The sequence below is a fragment of the Falco punctatus genome (assembly GCF_963210335.1).
Source record: "Falco punctatus genome assembly, chromosome: 3".
Taxonomy (NCBI): domain Eukaryota; kingdom Metazoa; phylum Chordata; class Aves; order Falconiformes; family Falconidae; genus Falco; species Falco punctatus.
Window position 1 is genome coordinate 69775020 of NC_137582.1, and position 27775 is coordinate 69802794.

The 27775-nt window shown below is 39.0% G+C and overlaps 1 protein-coding gene across 5 annotated transcripts in view; it reads right to left on the minus strand.

The window, feature by feature from the left end:
- Positions 1-27775, minus strand: part of MBP (myelin basic protein) — a 122634-nt gene that overhangs the window by 46093 nt on the left and 48766 nt on the right. For all 5 annotated transcript variants that reach the window (XM_080378532.1, XM_080378533.1, XM_080378535.1 and 2 more), the window contains exon 3: positions 17102-17192. In XM_080378532.1, the coding sequence (XP_080234658.1) occupies positions 17102-17192 (91 nt within the window). The remainder of the gene's footprint in view (positions 1-17101; positions 17193-27775) is intronic.

Below are 27775 nucleotides of genomic sequence, written 5' to 3' on the forward strand. Positions count from 1 at the left end.
TACCGTCTGTGTGATTGGTCTCTGTTAAAGATGCCTTTGTTAGAAATACTTTTTACTGAAAGTAAAGCAGGAGTTTTACTTCAAAACTTTAATGTTGGGCAGAGTAATCCAGCCCAAACAGAGCACAGTAAAACCTTGAATTCTGCAAGATGGTGCCTCAACTGAGAATACAGAGCACAATGGTGAAGACAATTACTCACAAGGCAGTAGAAATGAAAAAGCCAAGCGTAAAAATACCTTAAGCTCAAAGCCACTACATAAACCAATATATTAAAATGGCTTGATCTTCATCTTTACCCACAAAAAAACCCTACTAAAATTCCATTGCAAGACACTCTGCTTCAATAAAACCTAGTTTTCAATTTTAATTTCAAGCAAAATAAAACAACACAGGAAATTCACAGCAATTACTTTTCCATGAAGAAACGTTTAAACTTTACGCAGTTGAACAAAGTTCTCGTTATATCAACTGCACTCCAAGCGCAGACTACAAATGTCTCAATCTATACAGAGCTTAATTTCAGACAAAGGAAGCTGCAAGCAACTGTCAGCCTAATTTGGCTGGATTTAACAGCACCGAGGAACTCTAAAGCAAAGCAGGACATAGTACAGAGTACATGCGGATTAACAGCTGGTATTGGATTTTTCTGAACTACTAAGAGAGAAATACTGGTGACAAACAAGTTCCTTCAAAACTACTAATCAAAGCAAAATACTCTCTTGGAGTAGTAGCATCAGTAGGAACAGCTAGTGAGGACAGATTCCAAACACAATAATAGGTCATATTTGAAACCTAGGCTAAGACTGAAACGCATCTCCTTTCCTAAAGGGTACAGACAAATCTGAAATACAGATAAATAGTGTAAATACAAAAGTGAAAATATGTTCCTTGGTATGAAGATGGTAAGCTGACAGCATCAGTCTAATTAGCAGGAAGCAGGGCGGGGTGGGGGGTCGGGGGGAAGCCAGTAAAACTAACACAAGGAGTATCAATATTAAGTCAAGGCCCATTTCAGCAGCTGAGAACTAGCAATTTTGCTTAAGATTATACCCCTTCTTGGTTTAGATTTTAATAGGGCATGGGCACTGCACCAGCAAAAAATGTAAGCACCTGATCTTAAACAACTGTAGTTTACAATCATCTACTTTTATTCTTCTTTATCTAGAAGGAAAAGATTAGGTAATATGAACATCAAAACCCACAAAACATAGACAATGTTTGTATTTATTTTGCTGTGTAGCTGTGCAACAGTTGCATGTCATACAAATACATGTTTGTACACACGCATACACAACATAAGAAAATATTGGCTTTGTTTTTAGTTTTCAGATTCAAAGAAAAGAATTCCAAAACTGCACTGATTTAATTAACATTTTTTAAAGTTCTTAGGTTAGCCAATTCCTTTGCCTTTCAAATACATACATTCAATCACCGTACATTGGCCAAAGTCTATTACATGCTTAAGAGAATAATACCAAGCCAGTACTGCTTTCTTAAGGCTTCAGCTTTTCAGGGATGCCACACATTTGCTAAATCCATTTAATAAAAGTTCTGTTAATAACCATAAAACCAAAATAACTTAGTTCACTTTATTAGTAACCACTGTGGTGGCTCAATCATAATAAGTTAAGATCTCTGCATTACAACGTACAAGGGATTTGTGGTTTACGGAATGTACTTCAGCACGCAAATACTTCCATGGCAGAAGTATTTTTTTTTTCCCACTGGCATAATTTTACTTTAAAATTGTTGCTACCTAAGCAACTACAAATAAACCCTCTCTGTCTAGTAAGCAGGTTGCAGACAATAGGTCAGATTCCAATTTCAACCAAGAGTTACATTTCTACTATTTGTAAAACAAATGAACCATTCAGTGATGACAGTATTTTAAGTTCTGGAAAGTGTGACCAACTTGTAACAGCATTTACCTGGAGTCATATTTGTAACTTATTTTGCTGTTTGCAAAGATAGTACACTTCTGTTGATTCTGACTCTGTGTATCTTAGGCCCAAAATCTCGTTTGACTACAAGGACTTTTATCAAAACAGAGTATAATTTGTTAGAAGAAACTTTTCAGAGAAACTTCCTTTTTCAAGGACATCCTGTTGCAGAAGATGTTTCTAATCCCAACTAGAACTTGTTATTACAACAGAATGTCTACAACAGTCCTGAGCAGTGCTGTTAACCCAGGTCATCTCACCGGTATTCATCACTGCAAGGCTGGAATATTCGCTGGCACATGGCTTGCTGTGTCACTCATGCAGCATATGTCCTATCAGCTTATTACAAATAAGGAAAGGCATTTGTCTTTTTAAAAAATCAAAAAAGAAAAATCTAAGTAACTTTTAAAATTACCCTCAACGTATAGACTTTTTTCTTCTTTTTCTGATGTTCAGGGATGCAAGAAGAGAGATGGACTGCCTAATCCTGTGTAGTATGATTGTAGTAACATTCAGGTTAATAATCAAGAAGCTCACCAGAATGAGAATTTTGGGTGTTCGTGGGTATAGTAGCTGCTAGAAAGCAGCTGAGGTTTATTTGACCCCTGGCAGTAAAGGAACATCATGAAGAAGAGAACAGAGTAATGAAGAAACAAAACCAGCCAGATGGAACAATGCAAGTGAAGCTAAAGAAGGTCTGGCAGAACAAAATGGATCAGTAAATGAGAAGAAAATATGGGGAGAAAAGCACATGGAAAACACTGGTGGTAAGCAGAAGCAGGCAAGAGCAGTAAAATAGCATAGTCACACACTGGGCATAAGTCACAGTACGTAAGCACATTACTAGGTTGGAGAAATCACCCAGAGCATAAGAAAAGCATAGCTGGTAGTGCAGGTTCTGTTTACACCAGAAGCATTTTAAAACTGATTAATGCAAAGCAGGCTAGGCAGAAAAGGGATTGAAATAAAACAAGCACCTGGCAGGTGATAAAAATCGTGAACACTTATTTAAGCAGCATCCTATTCCACCAAAGCCAGGGATCTGGCAACAGATTACATTGCATTCCTTGACTGCTGAAGTGATTTAATTTGAGATCATAACAAGAAGGTAACATACAAACTCTGACTTTTCTCCTCGGAAAGAAATCATGGCAACCAGTGATCCTATTGTGCTTTGTTGTTGCATAATTGTTAAAGAAATGCTTTCCGATGCCCTGTGAGAGGGGGTACTATCTCGAAAGCTCAAAGGGATTGTTCATTTGATCACTAAGCACAGTGTTATTCTAACCACTCATGCATGCAGAGAATGCCCCTATTCTTATGTTCCCCTGAGAGTTGAGATCATCTGAGATATGTCGGCTATCACATATAGAGGCTGAGGTAGAACTGCTGGCAGGAAGTTTTAAGTGAAGGATTTTCACAGAACTAGAATTTCTCTTCTGCATTTTTGGACAGCAGTTGAATTTACTGACTACTGGGCTAATTTAGGTGTATGTATACAAGCAAACCTTTAACTAAAGATTTCAAGCTTGAGAGCTTGTGTGTTGAATATTGAAGCAGTTTGAAGAATGACAAAATAGATACAGATGTGTTTCTAATCCCAGATCCATCTGTCTGTCCCCAAAGCCACAGATACCTGTAAGTGTATTTGATCCAAAGCTCTTAGCACAAGCAGCTATTAACACACAAGACCAAAAAAAAAACCCTCCAAAAGCCCCCACCACCCTGACCACCTTCCAATACAAGAAAAACTCCTACATGTACAACCTAAACACTAGCTGCACACAAAGATAATGTAATTAGCAAAGAACAAGGTTATTCCATGCTGTCCTGTTTTACCATCTCCTAAGAATGTGTATTTTTATTTCTGACCTTTTAGAATTTCTTTTACAATATTCCATTCAAGTCCCTAAGATAGTTTTGTGATACATTTTAATGATTCTTGAATTGTTTTGTTGAAAACATTAAATTTACCAATAATCTCAAAAATGAAATTCCAAGCCTCTTACCCATATATATATAAAAAAATAAAAAAACCCCCCACACCTCTGATTCATGCCATCCCTAGCCCAAGCAGCAAATAGGCAAGAACTCATGCTTTATGTTAAAATCTACAGAAGACTGATGTACTTTCAACTTACACTTGAGAAAGACAAGGAAATTGCTTATGCATCTCCGCTGTGTGCATATTAATGTCCTCTGAATTAACACACAAACTAGCCTAGACCCCACTAGGAATTAGACAGATGCATGTACAGCACACAAAAGCTATAAATATGCCTTATTAAATTCCTCCCCCCAATCAGGGTTGTAGTCTCCCTGCCCCCTTGGAAAACATGGCTTACTAGCATGATTCCTTATTTTAGTGTATAAATAATACCCTTAAAATAAATGCACTATTGTAACCATGAAATTTTAAGTAGGTCTGAATGATTCTGAAAACCTACACTTCATGCAAATAAACTGCAATTTTCAGAAAGATGTGACCTCATTAGAAGTTCTACAACCAAGAAATAGTAGGATATTTCACTCAGATGAAAATATCATTATTTGGCACAGATGTTTTTTCTTTTAACATTACAGGTCAAAAAAATGCCACCTTTCAAACATTCTGACTGAGAACCTCCAAATCAACCCCCTTTTTATTCTCTAATTAAAACAACAAATAAAACATCTAAATAAAACTGCTATAAGGATCAAATGTTGTCATACTTCCTCAATTAAAAGAAATCTGTTAAAGGGATTATATTTTTATTCAAATCAGAATATTTGAATTATGAATCTGGCCCTTAAAAGGCAAGTCTTTATGTTGCAGTGCTGCATCACAACTATGTCAACATAAGCAGACTAACATAGATGATGGAGAAAATGCCCCAATTTTAAATAGCTCCCTATCTCCAAGTGGCTTATATTCAGCCTTTTCCCACACTTCACTCCTGATAAAGAGCATGATTATGATACCTGAAAAACACAGGGAGTCGACTAGAAAAATCAAATATTTGTATATGTCAGTAGTGATTATTACAAAGAGGTCGGGAGTCAGAATGACTAGCCAAAGCAGCGTGTGATTTTGAGTAACACGCTGATTTCAAGACATTCACTTCTGTTTTCTTGAAAGGGCAGTTCCGCCTGCTTTCTTATTTTCTTTTTACTGGATTCTTGAAAATAATTTGCAAGAACAGTCAGACTCAGAAATCCTATATTAGGTACCTTAACTTTAGGTAGAAGTAAAAAGGGTCCTTTTACATGAGAACTAAGAAAATACACTAGAAAAGGCCTCATATTTTTGCTGCAGGAGACATTTGTAATCAGCATGTAAGTTAAACAAAAGCACCAATAACACAAGTGGGAAAAGTGTAACTTAGAAACTAGAAAGACATTTTCCCCGTCACTTATTTAGAATTGAAAGAAAAATTACCAGTCAATATAAAAAGATTGTTGATGAGAAGGGCTGGAAAAAGAAATAATTGAAAAGTTTGCCTTCAAGGAGCAGTCCCTAGCAGAGCTATATCGGTACAGGTAGGACACTGCAACTGTAACTCTGTCCGGAGCAGAAATGGCATGTAGAGAGGGTGCTAATGAAGCACACTTCTAAACAGAGTAATTATGCTGTTGTGATTCTGCCACTGAATCTTCCCAAGCACAACAGGCTTTATCAGGAAACTGGAGTTCCTCTGCAAAAACTAGAGCAATTTGATTCTTGTACTGCAGTTAGAGCGCAACAAACCGCTTGGTGCAAATGTAGCCTGACTGGCAGAGAAGGTACTTACTCTGAGAAACGGGAATCAGCTGTAATGGGTGCAGAGCAACTTTCTTACGATCTTCCCATTACGTTTATAAATCAGTAGTCTTAGTGAGGTCCTAGTCCTCAACTAGGTGCTTCTACAGCATAAATAATACCTGAAATAATGCTAGGAATTAGTCTGCATTTGGATTATGGTACTTCAGTAATAGAGGAAGAAAAATCATGCGCACCATAAAAATAATTAGAGCAGTTAAAAAGGAAAAAGAAAATTCCCAAGCATGCATGCATTTAAAAGTCTCACCTCCTGGGCTTCTCACTTTCAGAAAATTCAATTAATTAGATTTAATCCCACTGATTGCTCCAATCCACATTCTGAAAAGAGGCCACTAAACACAAATTGCTACAATCAGGTGAGCACGATTTTGAAATAGAAGCCAGATTTATTGTTGCTGGCATATGGAAACAGAGATAACACCTCTCTGCTGGAGCCCAGGGGGATTTATCACAGAGGGAGAAGGGCAAAACAGTTACTTTGCCCAATCTTCTGATTCTCCCTTTAAGCCAAGTTCCACCAAAATAACTGTGTCAAAATCTGCACAGTATTTTAAAGTGTTAAAGCATATTCCCATTTCTGCTGAAGTCTAGGGAAATTCCTCTGTTTAGTTCCATTTATCATTGCTCCTTTGTAGGCTGTGCAGTTCACAGTGATGTTGGCCAGCACTGATTCCTCATAGCAAGGGCACAGTAATTTGGTGGAAAAATAAGATGGAAGCTTTTCTTATTCAGGGGTCTTGACAGTTTCTGGTTGAGGGTTTTATTTCAGCATAGATCTTGAAACAGATTTTCTTTCAAATCTTCATATCAGACTTAAGTATTTTTAAAACAACAGTAAAATTATTGCAAGAAATTTTGGCAAATCAACTGAAATAAGTAAACTTTCAGAATTTATATTTCATGTTGAGTAGGGGATTCAGAATTAAATTAGTATTGTTGTATAACTGCTGTCCACACTGTCTTAACTTTTCCATTTCATCCTATTTTATAATAGTTTTCCTGTATTTACGAGTGCAGAAGGAATGTGATAGCATAGCAATAAAATCTGGAGACAAAACAAGAGGATCTTGTGGTCATTTTAAGGATGTCCAGTTTATATACAAGATGGAATATGACACACAAAGCAAAGGACAGCCTGAAAGAAAGTAAAAGGTAACAGAACAATGCTGCTGATGTAGTAAATTCCTGCTCACACCATAACCTTACCTTACAAAAATGAAATAATGGAACATTTTAGACCTGATGAATAGGGGAAGCAGCAAAAACTTACCATGACTAGAACCAATCTTGCTTGAAAAGGCTTTGCAAAAAATTCAGTTCACTCATGACAGTAAATATCAGAACTGCATTTAAAACTTAGCCTTCCGATTCAAGAATAAAATTCTCTACCTCTCCCATTTGACTTTGTATTGCAAGACACCTGCAGACAAGAAAATGGCAATGTCTTTCTGCCTGAAGCCGCCTCAGTGGCATGCAGAATGTTTGATGTGAAAGATGGCTTCCTCAAGCCTGCTAGTCAAGCCAAGAACTTCACGTTACCATGGACCTAAGATCAGGATCTTCCTTGGTAGGAACTCAGGCATAACCACTGCATAGCTCTGTTGAAACCAGTAGAGTTACTGTGCTGGAAAACCAGGAGGTCCTGCCTAGGTAAATCAAGGCAAACAGAGTCAGCACATCCTGATAAACATTCAAGGAAGCCCACTTATTTCAAGGAAGGAATACTTTCTCAAATGTTAAGTACCTATTTTAGAAGCATCAATTTTTTTATTTTGTCTCCGCTGAGTTCAGTGAAACAAAGTCTATTTATGGTAACGTTGCGTGGTGGCTTAGTTAGGTGTCCAAAACCTATCACTTTTTCCGCAAGCAAAGGTTAAAAAGAAAATGCTATTACAGATCTTTCAGAACAGAAATGAGAACTCTTGTGAATTTCTTTTATCTCTAGCCAGTTTCTAATGAAGTCACTTGAGATAAACAGGGATTCAGGAGTACTTTTTGCAATAGCATCCATATACGTGTTTGTTTAAACAACTGACTTTAGTCTTTGAAGTGCTGGTTTCTGCTGCAGTCCTCCTCATCAGCACTATTAGCAACGTTTTTAAGTTTTCCATGGTTAGTATCATGCACAACAGCAACAGAAATATTAAGATGCTACAGTAAAAAAAAAAAAGGGGGGGGGGGGGGGAAATCACATTGGATGATAGCTACCACAAAACACTCAGACTAACTTAAAATTCCATTTTGATGGAGATACTTTGTATCCAGTAGAAAAATGGTTCTTTCTAATTAAGTGGAAATATTTAAAAGGCCTAAAGAAAGCCAAGCTTTTCATTGGCAACAGAGAAGGGAAGCATAGGGAAGGCTCTAGAGAGAGAGCCTGCTCTGAACAGCACTGGAAATAAAGAGCAGCATTATCATGGCTGTTCTCTGCTCCTCGCAAGGCTTGTAAGCGACTGCAGTCTTGTCGCCACCAGGATGTTTCTGTACAAGTACCAGTGTGTGCACACCAGTAAATACTAGTCCTTTTCACTTCTATTTTCCTCATCAAAAATAGATACCTCAGATGTGAATTTCTGCTCTGTGCCTCCTTGTCAGCACTTAAAGGGACACTGTCACGCCCATAAAACTAAGCTATTGCACGAGAGCTGCCAAGCTGCATTTGAAGGAGTTAAGCCAAACCACAGTCAGTCTTCTTGAACAAATGTGTAACAGAAAGCCATAGCTTCAAGTGAGGGTTGGATTTGCTGCCTGGCATGGTACTGGAGCCATGCAGTTTCACAGAGCTCCAGGGTACAGAGATGGGAGAACCCAGGGGAAGCTGACAGATGCCAAGTCCTGCAAATTTTAATTCACTCAAAAGCTCTGCATTCCTCCTTGCTTTCACTTTCCACTATCATTAGATTCATTTTCAGTCTTGCGGACACAATTGCAAGTGTCAGACATTAGGCTGAAGCACAATTTAGATTAACTCAGCATAGAAATAAAAATATTTTGTCAGGGTCACCACCAAAACAGCTTGTGTATGGTGTTTACAATATGCTGTCATTCATTCTCACCCTTTCACAGTGGGCTTATTGGTGCTTGGCTTTCCCTTCCAGAGCTCTACCCGTAACATACCAAGTCTGGTACTTCCATAAAGAACTGCTGCTGGACAAGAGGATGCAGCCACAATGCATCTCTTGCCACCCTTCCACACTCTTCAGGCAACAGCTTGAAGATAAGAAAACCCACACCATTTTTCATAGTCCAGTCCACCCCTTTAATACTGGAAGGACAGGTTGATGGATTTTTTATTTTTAAGCTCAACTCATGATCTTTACAGTTTGGCTGAAGTCAATAGAGCTAATTACGATATCGCCAAAGAACAAGGCTTAAATAGGGGTGTGAGTGGAAAGTACCACTAAAAAATCGAAGCCGGAGTTTAATAGGCCCATCTGACCTTGTCAAGGAACTGAAATTTCACCCCATCAGCAGCACACTGGATAGGAAGCACCAACTTCACACTGACCTATTGTGCTTATGAGGGCAAGATGTTTACCTCTGTATACCCTTTCCCCCTGGTTTCTATCTTCTGCATTCAGATAAGAAAATTATCTGGGTTAGGATCTCTCTCTCATGAGATGTGCTGGCAGCGTAATGGAGCCCAGTCGCAGGAGGACAGGTAATTAGGGGGGCTAGACCATCAGTAAAGTGCCTCTTTTTAACCAGGACAACCAACCACTGAAAGCCTGAGGAGAATCCATTGGGTTTATACAATTTTTGCAACAGGACATTATTCTGGCTTAAATGAAGTATTATGGATTTGATCCAGGAATTACCCAATGAAATTCTGTAGTTATTATTATGCAGTAAGTCAAAGTAGGTCACTTTCTTATTTTATTTAATACAAAAAGGATTATCAATCTCAGCTGGTGTTTCCATGTCCTAATAGATTGTACAAAAATTTATTCTGGCTCTCTTCTAGCCATTGCATTAAAATGTGAGTCATATTGTAATGAAACTTTAATGGCAACAGCTGTTTCAGCTAACACAACAGAGGAGTGGTTGGCTCATGGAGGACTATTTCACTTCTTATTTCACTCAAACCAGAACTGAGCATTTATTCAGCCTCAACAAAACTGGAAATGGGACAACAGCAACATCCCAGCTACTTTCCCCCAAATAAAGATCTTTCAGAAGCACTTTTAATTCATTTACATATAAAATCTTGCCTTAACCAAACTGGATGGTACATAAGGATCAGTGGCAGAGAACACTAAGGACTCTGTTTCTGAAACAGAGCAAGGTCTTAAAAACATTAGTCAGGATGAGTTTGGTCCAATGAGAAAGGAATGTACTCTGAATAATTAGAAAAGATAAGGTGGGCACCTGAAGGAGAGGAGACCATGAATCAGGAAATCGTTGAACAAAGAAAGTTGAAAGGTTTACTCCACCTAGATCCCACCTATTATGAATAGAATGATTAGGTGTTGAAATCAAATGAATATGTATGTAAAGATGTTGTGTAACCTCTCACAAAAAATGTATAAATTACCTGACTTTTCACTGAAAACTTCGGAGCTAGTTTGTCCGGTGCAATTGTCTAGGCTCCCCAACGTTGCACAAAATAAATACCTTTGCTGCTTAAAGACAAAATTTGTCTCTGAGCAGTTACTCTGTGCCGTTTTGGCATCATTTCTTCTGTGCAAACAGAATACTCCCTTGGGCCACAGCCTGCTAACAGAACAAAGACAACAAAATACACTAGGAAAGGAGTAACTTGTTTTCATAGCCAGCTAATTAGCCAAAGGCCTCATATCACCACCCAGCAACATGTGATGTTAGACCACCCTTAACCATCCTCACTTTTACAATCAGCTACAATGTGTGCTCTGGATAACAATAGGATGGTAAATGCCTATTGTGCTTCCCCCCATCTCGCAAACAGACTCACTCTTACTGAATAAACAAGGGGGGGCGGGGAAGCAGCACATACTGTACACTGTATAGCAAGCATTAAAATAATGAACAAGTAATTTATTATACTGCTATTATGCTGATTAATTACAGTGAGCACAGCCCACCAGCCCTGCACTGCTGAAAATACAACAGGCATCACTGGCTCAGGTCCATGTGTATGCTAACTAATCTAGTTAACAACTCCAGCCCCTATGAAAGAAGACAACTCCAAACCTCTGTTATGCATGTAGCTTGAATATGGTACAGATGAGAAAAATCATAACAGATCAGACTCGTTAAAAACCCTTAAGCACACTGTGCACTAATTTTGTGGCAAACATTAGTGCCATGCTAAAAGTAATCTTAAAGGTTTAGATGCTACTGTAGAGCAGTACCTTAATTATAATGGCATATTAACTAGTTAAATGTCCAAGAGCTACTGTTACTGTTTAAAGCATCAGATGGCTGCCAGAAAAACAAACACATTTGAATGCTATTGTTAAAAAAAGAAAATCCATTAAAATGAGCCATAACCAAATCAACCACAGAATTAACGTAACATATACAAGTATCTATACTTTAGAAAAAGCTTCAAAACCTAAAATAACAAAAAATCCCACCAGCTGGCCTACTGCTGCCTCTGAAATCCCGTGGGTCTCTTTCCACCACAGCAGTTCTCTAGTCTTCAGTTTCTCTTGTCCACATACAAACTACACATAGTTTGCAAAAAGCATTGTATGATGCATAAGATCTTGCAAGAACAGAGTTTCAGTTCTTTTCTGGGGTGGGCAGGAAGCTTTAGATGGACATAAACACACTGAAAAGACAAAGCTGTGAGCAGCACCTCTGAGATCCAACAACTGCACAAAAAATGCCAAACTTTTTAAATAAAATGTAAACCTATTCTTTCTATCTCAGAAAGTTAATCCAGATTTTCTCTTGTAATTTTGATAAATCAGTGATCTCTGGATGGAAGCAGACAGGCAAAGTCTTGCAAGAAATTGGGAAAAGGAAAGAGCTGGTGAAGGAAAGTGGAAATATGTGGACAGTTGGAAAAAGAGAATAATTACTTAGCTTATAATGAAAAACTACAGGAGACTAAATTCCCCCATTTACCTCTCATGCAAGAGGGAATAACCGCATCGTTGTAATAACCTATTTTAGGACAATTTGCTTTCTCACTAGATTGATTTTTTTTGTGTGTGTAAGCTTGCCATTATTTTGCATTAAAGTCATAGTTTGTGTCCCACAATTGATTGTGTTTACGAAGAGAGAAGCTTCCCAGTAAGGTCACTGAACTACAATAACCCTCAGCTTTTAGCAAGCTCCTGACAGGACCACATCACCTCCTGATAAAGGCATTGTGCAGCCCAGAGCTGCTAAGTGCCTTCCAGCTTCCTCCTTTTTGCATTCTGCCCTCGCTCATTTTTAAACAAGGATCAAAAAGCAAAAATGTATACAAGAAAAAGAGTGAAATCCATGCAAATATAACACACAATCATATACATTCCCACCTTGTAAATATATTCTGTACGACCACATGTTAATTTGCACTAGATTGATACTATCTATTATTTCAGGAGAATGGGCTTTATATACCATCATTAAATCCCCAACTGGACAAAAAAACCCACCCCAAACTGGTAGCTGATACACAGCATCCAAAAAATTCCTACAACTGTGGCTACCCTTGTCCTCCCATGTTAAGGGAGGCTAATGGTGAGCGTGACTACATCGGTCAAACCATTACAGATGGAAATCTCGTGGAGACAGAAGTTCTTCAGCCTGCATGAGGTTATACAACTATCCACAGGGCATTCTGCGTAGGGCACAGCAGCAGGCGTCAGCATAAGCACTGAATCAGGGTGAGTCAGGGTTGCCGTGGAATTGTGCTGAATGTACAGTTTCTAGCTATATCTCTAAGTGCTGCATACAAAAAGATACCTCAGGATGTACCCAGTACTGCAATTAGAATGGCATAATGACAGACAGAGCTGCATTTAGTGTCACTTTGCCATGCTCGGAACACAGCTGGCTCACCTCTTGCCTAAGTGAAGGGGGAAGAAAAAAGATGTATAGCTCTGTAATTCTGATCTTTTCTTTTAGAGGAAAAAAGAGAGTTAATTTCACCTTTTTCATAAAAACAAAACACACAAGAAAAACCATCAAACCCAAACACCACCACCACCCAAAACGGATGCTCCACAATACAACTCCAGTCCCAGCACGAATGACTGGAAAGCACCAAGCCATGGAGAATCATGGCCACATCCACAGATACAATTTCAGACCTGATCTGCTAGATAGGAATAAAACTTTCCTGTTTGAGAAGACCAAGACTTACTGTATCTTGGAAAGTTAGTACACTTTGACTATTCACTCCTATCAGAAAGGGAAATACTCTGTCAACATACTACAGTTCCCCCATGGAGAATTTTTCCTTACTTGTAATTTTACGTTAGTTCAACCCTATGGAAAAAAAGTATCAATAAAAATCTGCCTATGTCCTTTTCCAAGTTAATGCAATATGGGATTGTACCAGAGGAAGGTCCAATCCTCCCAGCAGTCAAAACGACAGACAGTTTGCTCCCATGTTTCCACCTCACAGTTGTAGAGTACTAGTGGATCTAATAGACTTCTGAAAATAACCTCTGGAAGTCAGCTTCTGATGCATTTCTTCAAACGCATAGCACTCTACCCGGCAATTTTCTTCTCTTGCTTGGACTGAGATGTCATTCACGATCCTTTTCTGAATACATACTGGTTGCAACAGAGACCATGTTGACTACGTGCAAGTTCAACAGAAGTTTGTAGCAAGCAAGACATTCTAGTTGCACATCACAGATGCATATTCAGTATATATCAGACAACAGAACTCTGTTGGGTGTCACAAGAAAATCCTTTCAAAGGACAAACAAAACTAACTCTTGTTAATTCAGAATTTCAGTTACAAATGCCATTACTGTGCAGACTAGATTTCCTTTCTTTCCCATATCCTTACCCTTATGCTCCATTTCTCCACTCTATCCTCTCGTATAAAAAGTTCATCGCCTTTGAGAATTTGCTCTCTGAAACACAAGACATACCTGACTTGTTTGTATGTTTTGTAAAGCAGCTGGTACAATGCAGCTTTATCATTGGTAAGGACATTTCAGCTATACCCCAGTATAAAAATAAATATTAAAGAGAAATTTAAAAAAACCTCCAGAATGTTAACTCCCAAATTCAACCCATATGAAGAAGAGGAAGTAGAAGAAGAAAGCTGACATTCATGTTCGCTCACAAGTGGCTCTCCACAGTAGTGGATCAATCCTTGCTTGTATCTACAAAGAATGCTATTGGGTCTAGCAGACTTGAAAGAGGTAACCATACTTGGTTCCTTAGCACCGCAACATTTTCAATCAATAACAATGTGCTTGCCTCCAAAACTGTACCCCACCAATAGAGACTGCAGAAACCACATTTCCAAAGGAAATACTGCTGTATTCAAATGTCGCAGCTCCCTCCGATACCTTCTGTATAACAATCTCTAGCAATCGCATCTATTCCAATCTGTCCACAGCACAGAAAGTTCCCTTTTCCTGAAAAATCATATTGTCACCTGGTCCAAGACAATACTGACCTTGGAGAGGGGGCGGGGCACAAGAGCAAAGGAAGATATTTCTGTCTCCTTTGCTCAAGAGCCTTTGACCTGACAACCCAGGCACTCCGGTGGCTGCCAGGGACTGGCAGTTGCTGCCACCGGGTGGCTCAGCGAAGAGGGACAGCCGGTGCATGCAGGGGGACACCACCCCTCCGAGTGCCTGCTGCACACCCAGCACCAAGACAGAACAGGCAGGCAGCAGTCAAGGGTTGCTGCCCCCGTTTCTGGAGAGGGCTCAGTGGCCGCATCGGGCAGGAACTGACTTCTCTGGTGCCTGCGCTAACCTTTCTGTAGGGGGTGGCATTGTCCAGAGAAAGCTGGGGACAGTGATGTTCCTGAAAAATAAGTAAATAAGGCACAGAAGACAGCGATCTATGTGAAAAGGGAACACTGCGCTGTACCCACTCAAAGAGACTGGAGGCTATTTAGAATTACTCAGAAGAGGGATTCCAGTCAAAGCTGAAGCTATAAATTAACCAACTGATGGTGCGCTCATTATAACTAGCATCACTGGGGAAAAAGAAAAAAGAAAGAAATGAGGGATAGCTTGAAATAGATCAGCCCAGAGGGAGAATAACTGAGCAGGGTCTGTAATCTAATCACTGAAGTCACAGGACAGCAAATAACTCACCTAGGGAAAACTGTTTCAAGCTTACTATTTATCCCCTATAAGATGGATTTGAGCATCTTAAGAAATTGCCCACAACTGCAGGGAAAGGCAAGTACCTACAACAGCATCATTCTCAGAGCCATGAAATTTGTTATCTGCCAAAATTTTCTCCCCGACTCTCAGGGAGTCTCACACTAAGGTGGTTTCATTTGCACCTTCAATCCACTTTGATTTCCTCACTTGACCAGGGTGAAAAAGAAGATTACAGACTCCATTTACACCATGTTTCCTTTTTTTTTCCCACCCCATTTTGACCTGATCTTAAAAACAACAAACAAACCAGACTTTCATTTGTAAAGTGGTAAAAGGGTTGATTTAAGACCCTATAGTCTGAGTGGTTTTGAGTTGGAAAGAAATTTTCCTCCTTGTAACATCAAGTTATCAAAGGCTGATCATTGGCTTACCTTAGATAAGCAGTTCAGTTACAGATTTGGAACATGGAAATATTTAGCAATCTGTTAGTAAATCATTAGCTTTAAAGAACATGCAGTACACTGCATGTCAACCTTCTTAAATGAGTACAAGAATTTATAGTGAGGGTATGGATCACAGGATGGTGATTATAAGCCTACCAACAGTGAACTTCAGTGGTTTTAATTCCCATTTTTAAGTTCCCAGTCCCCATACGGACCACAGGCTTGACTACTGGTTTAGCTCACTGGTACATGGGGCTAGGGATCAGACCAGAGAAGGTTTTAAAGCCTGAGATTTCTCTGGTAGAAAGAGGCAGACAGAGGTCTCCTTGCTTTGCTGTCTACATCCTTCTCACAGAAAGAAAACCAGAGATCTGAACTGGGAAATTACACGCTTTGAGCTGCACATTACACAGTGCTGTGGGGCTCTATAAACAGTAACACTGGATCTACTGGATCTATGCAAATAACCAGTGGAGCAGTCGTAGAGCAAATTAGGTAACAGCTTCACTACTGAATTAATGAAATTGAAACCTAGTTCTTAAGTCCACTTGTGGATTCTTGAGACACTGGCATTATATGATCAGTGTTGGAATCATACACACCAGGAATTCAGGTTCACGTGCCAATCACACTACACTATCTCATTGAGGAAAGCTGATTTGAAACCAAACTAGTTTAAATGATCACAAGCATTGTTTCCACATATAGTAAGAAGGATTTAATTATTCATGCTCCATTCCTTTTGTACCTTAAAATAAAAAAATAATCTTTACTGTATTCAAAAATATTTGACTCATCCAAAAGTTTTCAAGCTAGTCAGGCTTAATAAAATCCACATGTCTTCCACAGACATTGAGCTTCCATTCTAGAACATAATAAATACATGGAAACAATACTATACCAACTGATAAACTTTCAGTCTTGCCCTCACCCCTCCTGCATTAATGTTAGACTATTGCTTTTTTATTGGAGTTCTACTAGCATAAAATCAACAAAGTTATAAGGTTTCCCTGCCTATTTTCCAGATCTTAATGCAGAAGAAAAGGCCAAATACAGATTTCAGATCAAATAATAAAACTACCAGCAAAACCTATAGGCAGAGGGGGATTCACAGAAAACTATCACAATGAGTCTATTTAAAATCTAGGCCTCCAAGTATCTTCAAAGGTCATCTAGTCTATCTGTCTGCAACAACATGAACTACATTACGTCAGTTTAGACTGTTGTGTAACCTGTTTTTTACAGGCCCACAATGATGAATCTTCACACTTTCCAGATGATGCATCCCCACATTTTAGTATTTGTTTTAGGATTCCCCTTCCCAACATTTAACCATATCTTTCTTTCTGCTATTTAAAGAATTCACTCTTTTTCCTAGCCATTACGGACTGAGAAAAGTTTATTTTCCCTCTTACTGCATACATCTTTAATTTTATTGAACACTTGCACTCAGTCTTTCTTCTCTGTGGTAACCAACAACAAGTCCTTCTTCAGAGATGATTTATTTTAGACCTTTGGTCCCCATTTGTTTTCTTCATGGTCCTCTCCTCTACCTTTCTAGGTCTCTGTGGAACTGTATGGCCCACACTCAAATGCTATACACCAACATTAAGCTGATCACAAGAATTTTGTGGGAATTCTCTTTTCTGAACTAACAGATCAAATAACATTTTCCAGATGTCCAAGTAACTCACCAAATACTTCATTATCCTCTGAAGACTGCTGTGTTAGTCTGGCTGCTTTTGGACTTTCTTTAGCTGCTTCCTCCACCTTGACTTCAGCATTCTGTAAAACAAACAGCTTTTCAGATTAGGGTTTTTTTTTTTTACAATTATCAAATAGAAACATTCTTCAAATTTCTCTAATTATGCATACATTACATTCTTAATGAATACAGAATCATTAACACAGAGGGTTTTGATATCTATATATATGTGTGGTTTTGCAAAATATCAAAGGGAAATACTCTCAGAAAACACAGATTTTGGGGGGTTTTGAATCTGTTTCAAACTCACTAGAGGACATAAGAAGAGGGCTAGAAAAGCCCTATCTAAATGAGATAGATCTTAAAAACCATGTCAAAACTTGTAAGTTTCCACCTTTCCTCCTCATATTTCCTTTTCTTTCTATTGACATCTTCCATTTCTCCTTACAGAGCAAAGATAAGTGAGCTAGAGATTGCTTAGAAGCAGCCATCTTCAAGTCTTCAACCAGCTCAGGTACTTCTCTCTTTCTGAGACAAACCTGCCAAATAGCTACCTGGTGTTAGACAGGGCCCAGAGGTAAGTCAACAGTTTCAACACTTAAATTGCCAAAAGTCAAAGCATTTCACTCCCTACCTAGAAAAGACTGAAGAAAGCATACCCTGTGAAACCCTGAGTTTTAAATATTTACATTGCTACTAAAAAATAAACAAACTGATGTTTTCAAAACATTTTAGTTTGATACTCAAGAGAAATGTACATGCATGCTTGCAGCAATGCACATAGTAAATTTCGCATGCAGTCAACTGTTGAGCAATGGATATGAAGTGACTGATGCAATATTAAATATTACTGGACTAAGAGTTGAGGAAGAAAAAAAAAGAAATGCAGTATGCCTATGCTTTTTAAAGGACAGATATCACTGTTCAAGTACATACTCATTCAGAAGACTTTGTGTGATGTTTTGGAGCAATTACCTTTGTACGATGTATAAATTCTGACTTAGGTTTTGAAAATGTTGCTATACAATCTTTCCATGAAAATTACCAGCTCTGCCCTCAGAAACATAGCACACTTCCAAACTGGTCTCTTCGTAAAGTGGTCTCTTATTTCCCCTTTTTAACAACCATATAGAAGATAAAAAATGACAGGTAAGTTAAGTCTATCAACCTCCCTACAGAACAGAGGAGTACAAACTTAAGGCACATGAACTCAAGAGACTTTGAAGAAAGACAGTAAGCTTTGTTAAGAAAAAAATGAAAGACAGACAGACCTAGGAGCCTACTGGTGTCACCCAGCAGCAGACAAGAATTAGAGAAAGCAGAGAGAACAGGAAAGAAAGGAGAAACTGTTTCAGAGGAAGAAACACCTGCAGAAAAGAAAGGATTCTGCACTGCCTCAAGGCACCAACCCAAGCATCCCATGCAGAAAACCCACCAGCTATCTATCTCTCAAAGCTGAGGAGACAAGACAGTTTTAGCAGATGTTCACCTCAGTTTGGGTTAACTAGTGTCCCTTGGGAAGATGGAGGGATCCAGTCAGAAATCAGCAGTGGCTATACTGGGAGACAACTTGCTTTGGGTAAACAACTTTGTCATCAGCACAACTACTTAAGCCTTGTCCCCACAGATATGATTTGTAAGTTGTGGAGCCACCCAGTTTGCAGTGTGTTAGGTGCTCTCCACACACCCAGTAGGACACATACTAAAGTCTACAGCATCTGTACTGGTTTACAGAGCCACTTGAATGTAGAGGCCACTGATTCAGTAAGCTGCATGTTGCGGTCAGGTTCACCATCCTATTTTAGTTGCTCTATAGTGAGAAGCAACTCAACTACATCTTTGTAGAAAGAGATGGAGAACAGCCCTGAACTCTGAAAAAAAGGAAAGACGACACCTGCTACAGCAGAATAAGCCAATCCCAAAGCAAAACGCCACTAAAAATCGTGCCATGATGGATGACACACAATTCATACAATTAGATGATCAAACCAGTTTCAGGGCTTTCCCAGATGATGGGAACAGCTGAACTGATCAGAACTATTCATCTAGGTTTTGCAAAGATAGTGCCTGTTAGCTCCATTTTCAAATATATTCCATTGTATTTAGCATATGGTGAAGCTGGTGGCGCATGAGGAGAGGGATTGCTGTTCCTCTTTGGAAACAGCTGGAAGTCTGACACCTGCTGCAAAGGCATTAAGAGCAACAGCAACAAAACACTACCCAACAGATACTCAGAGGTGTCTATAAAACAAGTTGTCAATCCAAATCCTTACTAGGAAGCTGTCTGCATCCCTTACTTTAAAAACATGGTTTTTGGCAGTCTCAGGGAAATTAGAAAGACTGAGCCATGACATATTCTGATTCGAGTTAAATCACTGGGAAGAACTGCACAGAAGCTATGCTCTCTGCTCCCTGGATAAGCCACAATGTTGATGTTGACAAATGTCAGCTCTGAGATACTGACAGGAAAAGTTGTGTGGCATCAGCCTAAAACATGGCAGTGCATGGCTGGATATAAATTTACTTGGCATGGCTTCTTAACAAAATGCAAACTTTAAAAAGATTTCCTTATTATTTGCACTAAAAATTTACACGACACATGATTACCGGCATATTTAATGTCTGTATTAACAAAAACAATACAAGAAAGATCACTTGAAAAGAACAATGATCCAGATCCTCTAAAACAAGTTACATTATGAAAGAGCATTTTAAAAGACAAGATTCAGCCAGTTGCTTAATTCTGTTTTCCAGTGTCCTAAAAATTCTAAGTGTCTCTATCCTTCCAACCAATGAACAGAAGTAAAGCTACATTCCCTCACACTGTGCCAGGAGAGATTCTTTACCTGCAGTTATAAAGTGCTTGTGTGTGGTTATACAATAAAGGTCCTTTGTACATAACATAGTAAATGTAATTCTATCTAGCTCTTACTTTCAGGTCAAGGACTCTGTGCGATTTCAGAAGTGATGGGCAAAATAGTTTTATTTTACAGCATCGGTTCCTAAGAACTATAGATTACACCTGATTTTAGCATGAAACAATTATTATATAGGCCTAAATAAAAAAATCCTCCCTCACTCTCCCCAAAAAACATTTCCTCGATCACCACAAATTAGCATATAAACTGGAACTCAAGTCAAGTTTCCTGACATGAGACAGGCTTTCTCAATGTTCTTAGACCCTCTTCTGAGCTAGAGCCTCCAACCTGTACTTCAGAACAAGTGAGGAGAACGTCCCCCATCCTGCAGGTGTTCTGACATTGGGAGAGAAACCACTGAGCACCAAGATCACAATCAAAGCAAACTGGAGTTACATTTCTTACATGAATTGGGCCACTCGTGTTCCAAAATACCATGCAACACTAAAGTAGCATGCCAGAACCTACTTCATGGTAACAGCTGGCCACAGACCAGAAATATTTCTATCATTTCATAAAGTAGTTACAAAACAAGATGCGCACATATACTGCAACTGTGTCTACGTGAATATGTACATCTATAGCTGCTCTTCACTCAGCCCTGATAAAAATTAGAAATTGCATTGTAATCTGCCAGTTTTACAAGACGCTTTTGGCCCAGCTTCCCATTGTAGCTGCTCACCAATGCCTTGTGACTCAGTTCACCTGTTTCCTCATTATCCACCAAGTGAGCACCACAGTCTCCACGTTACACAACATTTTAAAACTTTGATAGGTAAATATACAAACAGGTAGCTATCAAAGTATTTGCAACAAATGAATAGCAATATCAAAAATCATGCTTTGACTGTATATACACCACTAGTGCAAGAAGCAAGGCTGTTTGTATTTTGCTGCTATCAGTCCTATTTAGATGATCTTTACCTAATGGGAAATGCTAAGAAATGCTGAGTTACAACGAGCTGTATTCTGCAGGCACCACAGTACCAGGCCAGGCTGAAAAGTGCCGTGAAGCATATTACATCTACTGCAGTAGCTATGTCCTCAAGAAAACATAGGACTTGGAAATGGAAAGTTGTACTCTGGAGCATTCAAGCCAGCTTTTTAACTACCTTGTCATTTTTGCATACTAGTTAGGAAAGGATTATTTCTTTTCCTTTAACCATAAGACTGCTACTCAATTACTTCATTTTGCAAATGACAAAAACACACAGAAAAGTCAAAACTTCTCATCAGAAACCAATTACTCAAGGCTTGTTATGTCTAAAATTAAATAAATTAAACAGAATTAAATAAATCCAAGGTGAAGCAGAGACTCGTCTGTGCTGTCATTCCTACCTTATACAATCTACTCTGCTTTCTTACATACTTAGCTAGTATGTTTAGCTCCATCCCAATGGCACAAATGAGAACAGACTGAAATTTCTTTCTTTTTTTTTTTTTTTTCTTCAGAAAAGTGCCACACTGACATCAGAAGTTCTAATTGCAGCAAAACAACACAGAGCATGAGCGCATGAACTGCGGCTTTGGCCACACAGCCATTTCTCCAGTTCCTTCTCTCATTCTCATTTGTTCATTCCTTCCTATCCATAGCACGTTATCTTCCCTGCACTTAAGTCCACAGCACCTAGCAGAATTGGGGGCACGGTAAAACACTTGATTCTTTCTCTGTGCTACATTTACAAAATTAAGACAAGCAACAGACACCACCTCAAAAGACAGACAAGAGTTTCTAGTGTATAAAACCAGATCTGACTTGCAATAAACCTCCATTCTGAGTAACAGAAAAAGGGTAAATTGTTGTAGGCAATAACAATCTTGACAATCTAAACTGTATCCATAGCAGTAGATCACGCAACTCCAGACTTGGCTGAAGAACTCTGCAAAACATTCCTGAACTTCCACCTCAGCAGTGATATTCACCTAAATTCTATCATGCAAGGCTACCTTTCATTTAATATTCACAAAATGTGTGTATGATGTTCAGGTTCTAGTACACCTTAAGGACATTGTACGTGTTGCCTCTTCTCAGACATAACTGAACTTTCACAGAGTTTCAGAGGAAAAAAAAATTAAGAAAAATCTGTAAGTCATGGATATGTGCTCCTTCAAAAATGTGACAGTAACATGACTGAGGGTCATGTATTGCTAAGTCCACCAAATGCATGAGTGTTTCTCTACATACCAAATACTGCTGCAATCGGAAGAACAGGATGTAAGTCATTCTTAACAGTGATCATATTCTTTGTTGCTTTTGTATTCTGCAGCTCCAGATTAAGTACTAACAGCGTTGCTTTCATGAAAGCTGGAGAAATTCCTTGTTATTTTCTTTTCAGAGACCTCTATCAGCCTCAAAGTTTTTATCTCACATCCATTGTGAGGAATTTTACAGGCAGAGCGTAACACAAACAGATGAGATGTTGTGAACAACCCTTATTAGCAGCAAGAACTCATGAAATAGCAGCTGGGCAGAAATCTCTTGGACCTGCATTAATGAATATCTTCAAGCATCTTCCTGAAATCATCCATTAATTCCTCTTAAATTGCGGAGATTTTCCAACCCCCTTTCCAATAATACAGAAATTCATACTAGCAAGCACCAGGCTTCTTGCACAGAATGTGAATGGTGAATTTTAGCAATGCCATAGCAGTTGATCTGTACTCCCTGAGCAAGTCTACTGCTGTAATTCAGAATAGGGTTATGCCAGACTGAAGCTGAGTTCATCTTCACAGCTTCAAGCTCTTGCAAATGTTCCAGGAACTCCTATATCAGTTCTTCAGTCCCCAGCAGTCATGAAAAGGATTGAAATTTTCCCATTAATTTTCAGATAAATGAAATAACTCCTTTAAACAGCAAGCTAATCAGAATCATCTCCAGTTTTCTGGTATACTGCATATTCTCAGTTTAATTTTCACTTCTACAGATTCTTTACATTCAGTCTCTAAAATGGAACTCAAAATATCATCTACTCAGTAACTTCTATATAAGGAGTAATTAGTCTCACGTTCCTGTGCACATGTCAAAATCTTATTTAAGGTAAAAGAATGGAAAAAATGACAGTGATGGAAAGAGAAAGGACTAGAGTTTTCCAAGGACAGTTTTCTGTTCCTCTCAGTTCCAACAGTACAGTCCCACTGCTGCTAATGTCATCGATGGAGGATTTCAAAAGAAGTTTCAAACAAAAGGATCCCATCACTAACCCCTAAGGCAGACAAAGGCCCTTTGAAAAAGGTTTAGAGATGGCTCAAACACATTATCTGGGTCTTTGAAGAAATGCATTCAGTCTATTTTTAAAACCTTAAGATACTGAGGGGTTGTAGTACAAAACACTGAATTTCAACTCAAAAATTTGCTACATTTCCCATTACCAGTTCCACACTATTTTGCTATATGTCTCCCTCCATTTATGAGAGGCATTTAAAAACTACTTCTGTTTCTGACGTTCTTACAAATTGGGTTAATACACAGGATATCTTGCCTTTACAGCAATTCTGTTTCATTTTCAGAAAAGGTTCATGACCGCAATGGGGTTCTCATATTTAATAACGGAACTAAAATTTCTTCCCTTCAGAACATAACAGATAGAGACAACTAATGGATCCACAGTATGCCACTAGTCAGCTTTCACTAGTCCATAAGGGATTCCCCCAATGCTGAGGAGGGAGCGCAAGTGATCCCATTGCTGTGTCCATACTACTGACAAAGGCTAATCACATTTGGGAGAAAGGTGCTAAAATGACAGAGTTCATTTGGAAAACAAAACAAAAAAATAAAAACCAGGACAGACAACCCCGTGCAAGAATCAAGGTTTTCCCATGAGTACCATGAACTGAAAAAAACCCCAACAAACCCAAACTCATGTCCCCTATACATAGGGGCTGAGGGAGAAGAAAAGCTATGTGAGTGACCTGTTATTCTGTAAGTACTCCAAGACACTGCCAGAATCAGGAATTCTCATAAAACAGCAAGGAATTTGCAAAATTACTTAAGGCACAAAAATACACTACGGGTCAATATTTTCAATTTGAAGCAAGAATCCAGTCATATGACTTTTGCTCTGTGCACATTAATCCTGAAACCGTACACAGGAAACCTGCATCACCTGAAATTCAAACAAGTATGGACAGAGCTATGACTTGTTTCCTCTACAAATCCCACCCTGGTCCCACAGAGCAGCACAACGACCACCACCTCAGCTGTAACAGCAGCGCAGTGGCACACACAGTACAGAACAGTGAATACCAATATAAGGACCAAAAACTACACTTGGGAACACACAGAGTTTTGACAGCCTCCAGAACACTTGACCTGAAACTGAAGTTATTAAAGTACACACACTGCCTGCTTTGAACCCAGACAGTTTTTCTACAGTGCCACTGCAAACAGTTACCTGGCAGGCACATTGATGGATGCAGCTCTTGACCTCATGAATCAAAGAGGAACCATAACAACACTCAATGAACAAACCCAAAAATAAGTACATTTGACATCAAACACAATAGCAAATCTCTTTTACAAAAGGTGTTTAAGCAGATTTCCAGAACAGTCTCAAGAGTGACAGCTACTAATACTAATGCTTTCACAGTCCATTCATCACCTTTATCCTATCTAGACTGAGTGTTCGCTAATTTACTTTCCTTTAAGCACTCATTTTAGCCACGTGTTGAACAACTACAAATAATTCACTCTCGAATGTGGTTTAAGTCATAAACATAAGGTGGATGCTGCAGCCTCAAGTCTCAGTGCATCTCCTAAAGGGCTTCATAAATACATTGAACAATGGCAGTGTCTAAACCCAGCAGAGTAATAATTTTCAAATGCCACCACTGGAGGTCTTTCTGAAGTGTAATAATAAAAAAAGCATACAAAAGCAATCCTGATTCCTTCTGCTAATGAAACCATTTCTATATTCTAGCACATTGAAAAATATGAAAATAATTCCTATAGATATCTGATATACCAGAAAAACATAAAAAAAGGTCATCTCTAAGCATCTGAATACTCACTCAATCTATGCTAAAAGCACAAGAGATGCAAAAACTAGCAACTAGTTCGAGAATGATACAAAATAGTTAATAGGGGAAAAAAACCCCAAAACTATGACCATTTCAAAAAGTGCAAATACCAATCCACTAGTCATGGAGAAAGGATTACAAATATTTTGAGCTTTTTTCATGAAAAAGTTGCCTTTCAGCATTGTACATTGCACTTCTTATATTGCTGGTTTGAGTTTGGCAGTTTGTAATGAATAAAAAGCAAAACACACTCCACTGCCTGAATTATCAGAGATCCTCAGCCCTGAATGCTCCTTAGGGGTCTATGGCAGTAAACCAGTTGATTTGCCTCTTCTACCAGCAGGATGAGAAAAGAGGTAAAAGAGATGGCAGCTCTCTGTGGGGAGCACACCGTAATGAACAGTACAGCACTCAGCAGCACTACAAATCTGCCTCAAAGCAACGCTGCGAGGGTTTCCACAGGGTGCTGGGCTGCACAGCGGCATGTGTGCACTTTTACAAAGCAGCACTAAACAGCAAAGAAAGCAAAGGCACTGAAAAAGCTCTTCAAACGCTTCCCTGGGGGCAACCTAGAAATAGCTGGTCACAAAGGAGTATGTCTGGGAGATTTCACGATTCCAAACCATGACTCAGTTCTGAAGTTACATGATGTCATGATACTCAGAGGAGAAACTACAGCCCTTTCCCAGACTCCTACCAAGCACTGGTTGTGTGATGATGCATTTGCCTGCTGCTTATGGAAGAGTTCTAAAAAAAATAAATTTTTTTCAGACACCTGAAGCAAAGTCCAAAGCTGCTTCATCACAGAAAAGGACACTTGCAGTGGCCCAGGAACAAGAAGATACTCAAGTGTGCCTTAAATGAGTAAAACCAGTATCAAATATTCAGTTAAATATTTTTCTTCATTCTTCCTTCCATTACCTAGAAGGTATTTTGAGTGAAATTATTCCAAAATGAAAGTTATTACAGAGCATCTCGGAAATACTTACTGTGAAAGCATCAAGCTAAGAATGATTCAAGATTATTAGAAACAAGCCAGTCTGCCACCTTACAGGCAACAAAACACCTTTTCTGGGCCACCAGCTGTGAAAACTTTCTGGCTTCTGCAGTACTCCAGCTGACAGTGGACAGGTATTTTTGACAAAAACCCAACACAGCAGACATCCTGATTCTGCAGCCGGCATTACCTATGGTAAGGGGAAACACATAAGGCTTCCCTTGTCAGTACAAAGTGTTGACTCCACAGGCCTGCAGAAACCAAGCGGAACACATGTGACTGTGGGCTACAAAGAGCTGAAGCACAACTACCACACAGAGAAGGAACTGGGCACCCAACAACAGTTTAGCTTCGCCCAGTTCCCCAGCAGCAAACCAGATTGCAGGGAGGCTAGAATTTCCCTCCTGGTATTTCATTCTTAATTTCAGCATGTGCAAGAACCAGTCTTTCAGCATGTAAAGTAAACATGCCAGCATGTATGTCTGGGTCATTTCTATACGTGGTTGAAGACTGGCTTTACTCAATGTCTATCTTTTTACTGCTAGCTCTGTACTAAGAGGGTACTACAAGAAAAAAAAAAAAAAAGTATAAAAAGGGTAGACAGCTTTAAAGGACTTTCTCACTATATTACTCACAGTGAAATACTAGACTAATCCAAATCCCCTTTGAGCTTAATGGGTAGGAAACACACCCTGAAACACCAAAAATGGACTTTCAACTTCTTGAATTTAATTTTCACTTTCAAGCTTCTAGCTCATGAGGAAAGAAAGCTCACAAACTGCTATGTAAATACACTTTATATTTCATGTTTCATATTATACTTCAATGCCCTAAAAACCACCAAGTAATTTTCAGCATTTAAAAACCAATGCTTACATTTATTTGCCAAGGATTAAAAGAAGAATTAAATTTCACACCAAGCAGTTAATTTCAGAAGGAAGTTTTTCCAAAATACTGATTTGGAAGGAAGACTGTTTTCACTGCTTTAGGTCATTTGGCAGTCTCTAGCTTTGTGAAGTGTATTTCTAGGCCAAAGCTAAGTAAAGTTTTACCTAGTTGTCTGATATTAAAATATATTTACCTGCAAGACCCACAGGTTCAAAGGAAATTTTGACCACAATACTGACCAATGCATTTGTTCCTGCACTGTGCTAAGAGAAAATCATCAAACGTTTCTTAAACCTTGTACAAAGAGGGTTTGGGGTTTTTTGAGGGGTGGTGGGTTGCTGAGAAAAAGACACCTTTGTCTTTCAAAAGCAGCAAGGTATTTTAACCCAGATGTCTTTGTTCCTCACTCGCACCATGGCCCCAGCCTTGCCCCATTCCCAGGCCCGTGTCCTCCCTCTTCACCATCCCCTCAAGCTGGGCTGCTCCCAATGCTTGTTGGCCCCTCAAGGAGCTGAAAAAGGGGTGGGAGAAGGGCTAAAAAGAATCCTTCCTAACATCAGGGGAGAGAGAGGGAGAGAACTGAACCAGACCAGCTCTCAAATCCAATCCAACACACAGCCTCTCTCTCCTCTTGTCCCAGTTTTAACAGCAGAAACAAAGTTTGCTACTTAACATTTGGTTATGGGGGATGCCCCACGAACTCACCACCAGTGACACAGCATGAAGTCTTTCTATGAATACTCCTGTCTATCCACCCGAGACAGAAAATTATGGACTTTGTAACTGAATGATAGGCGCTTTTCCACTTCCCTGTTTGATTTACATCAGTCGATATTAAATACAT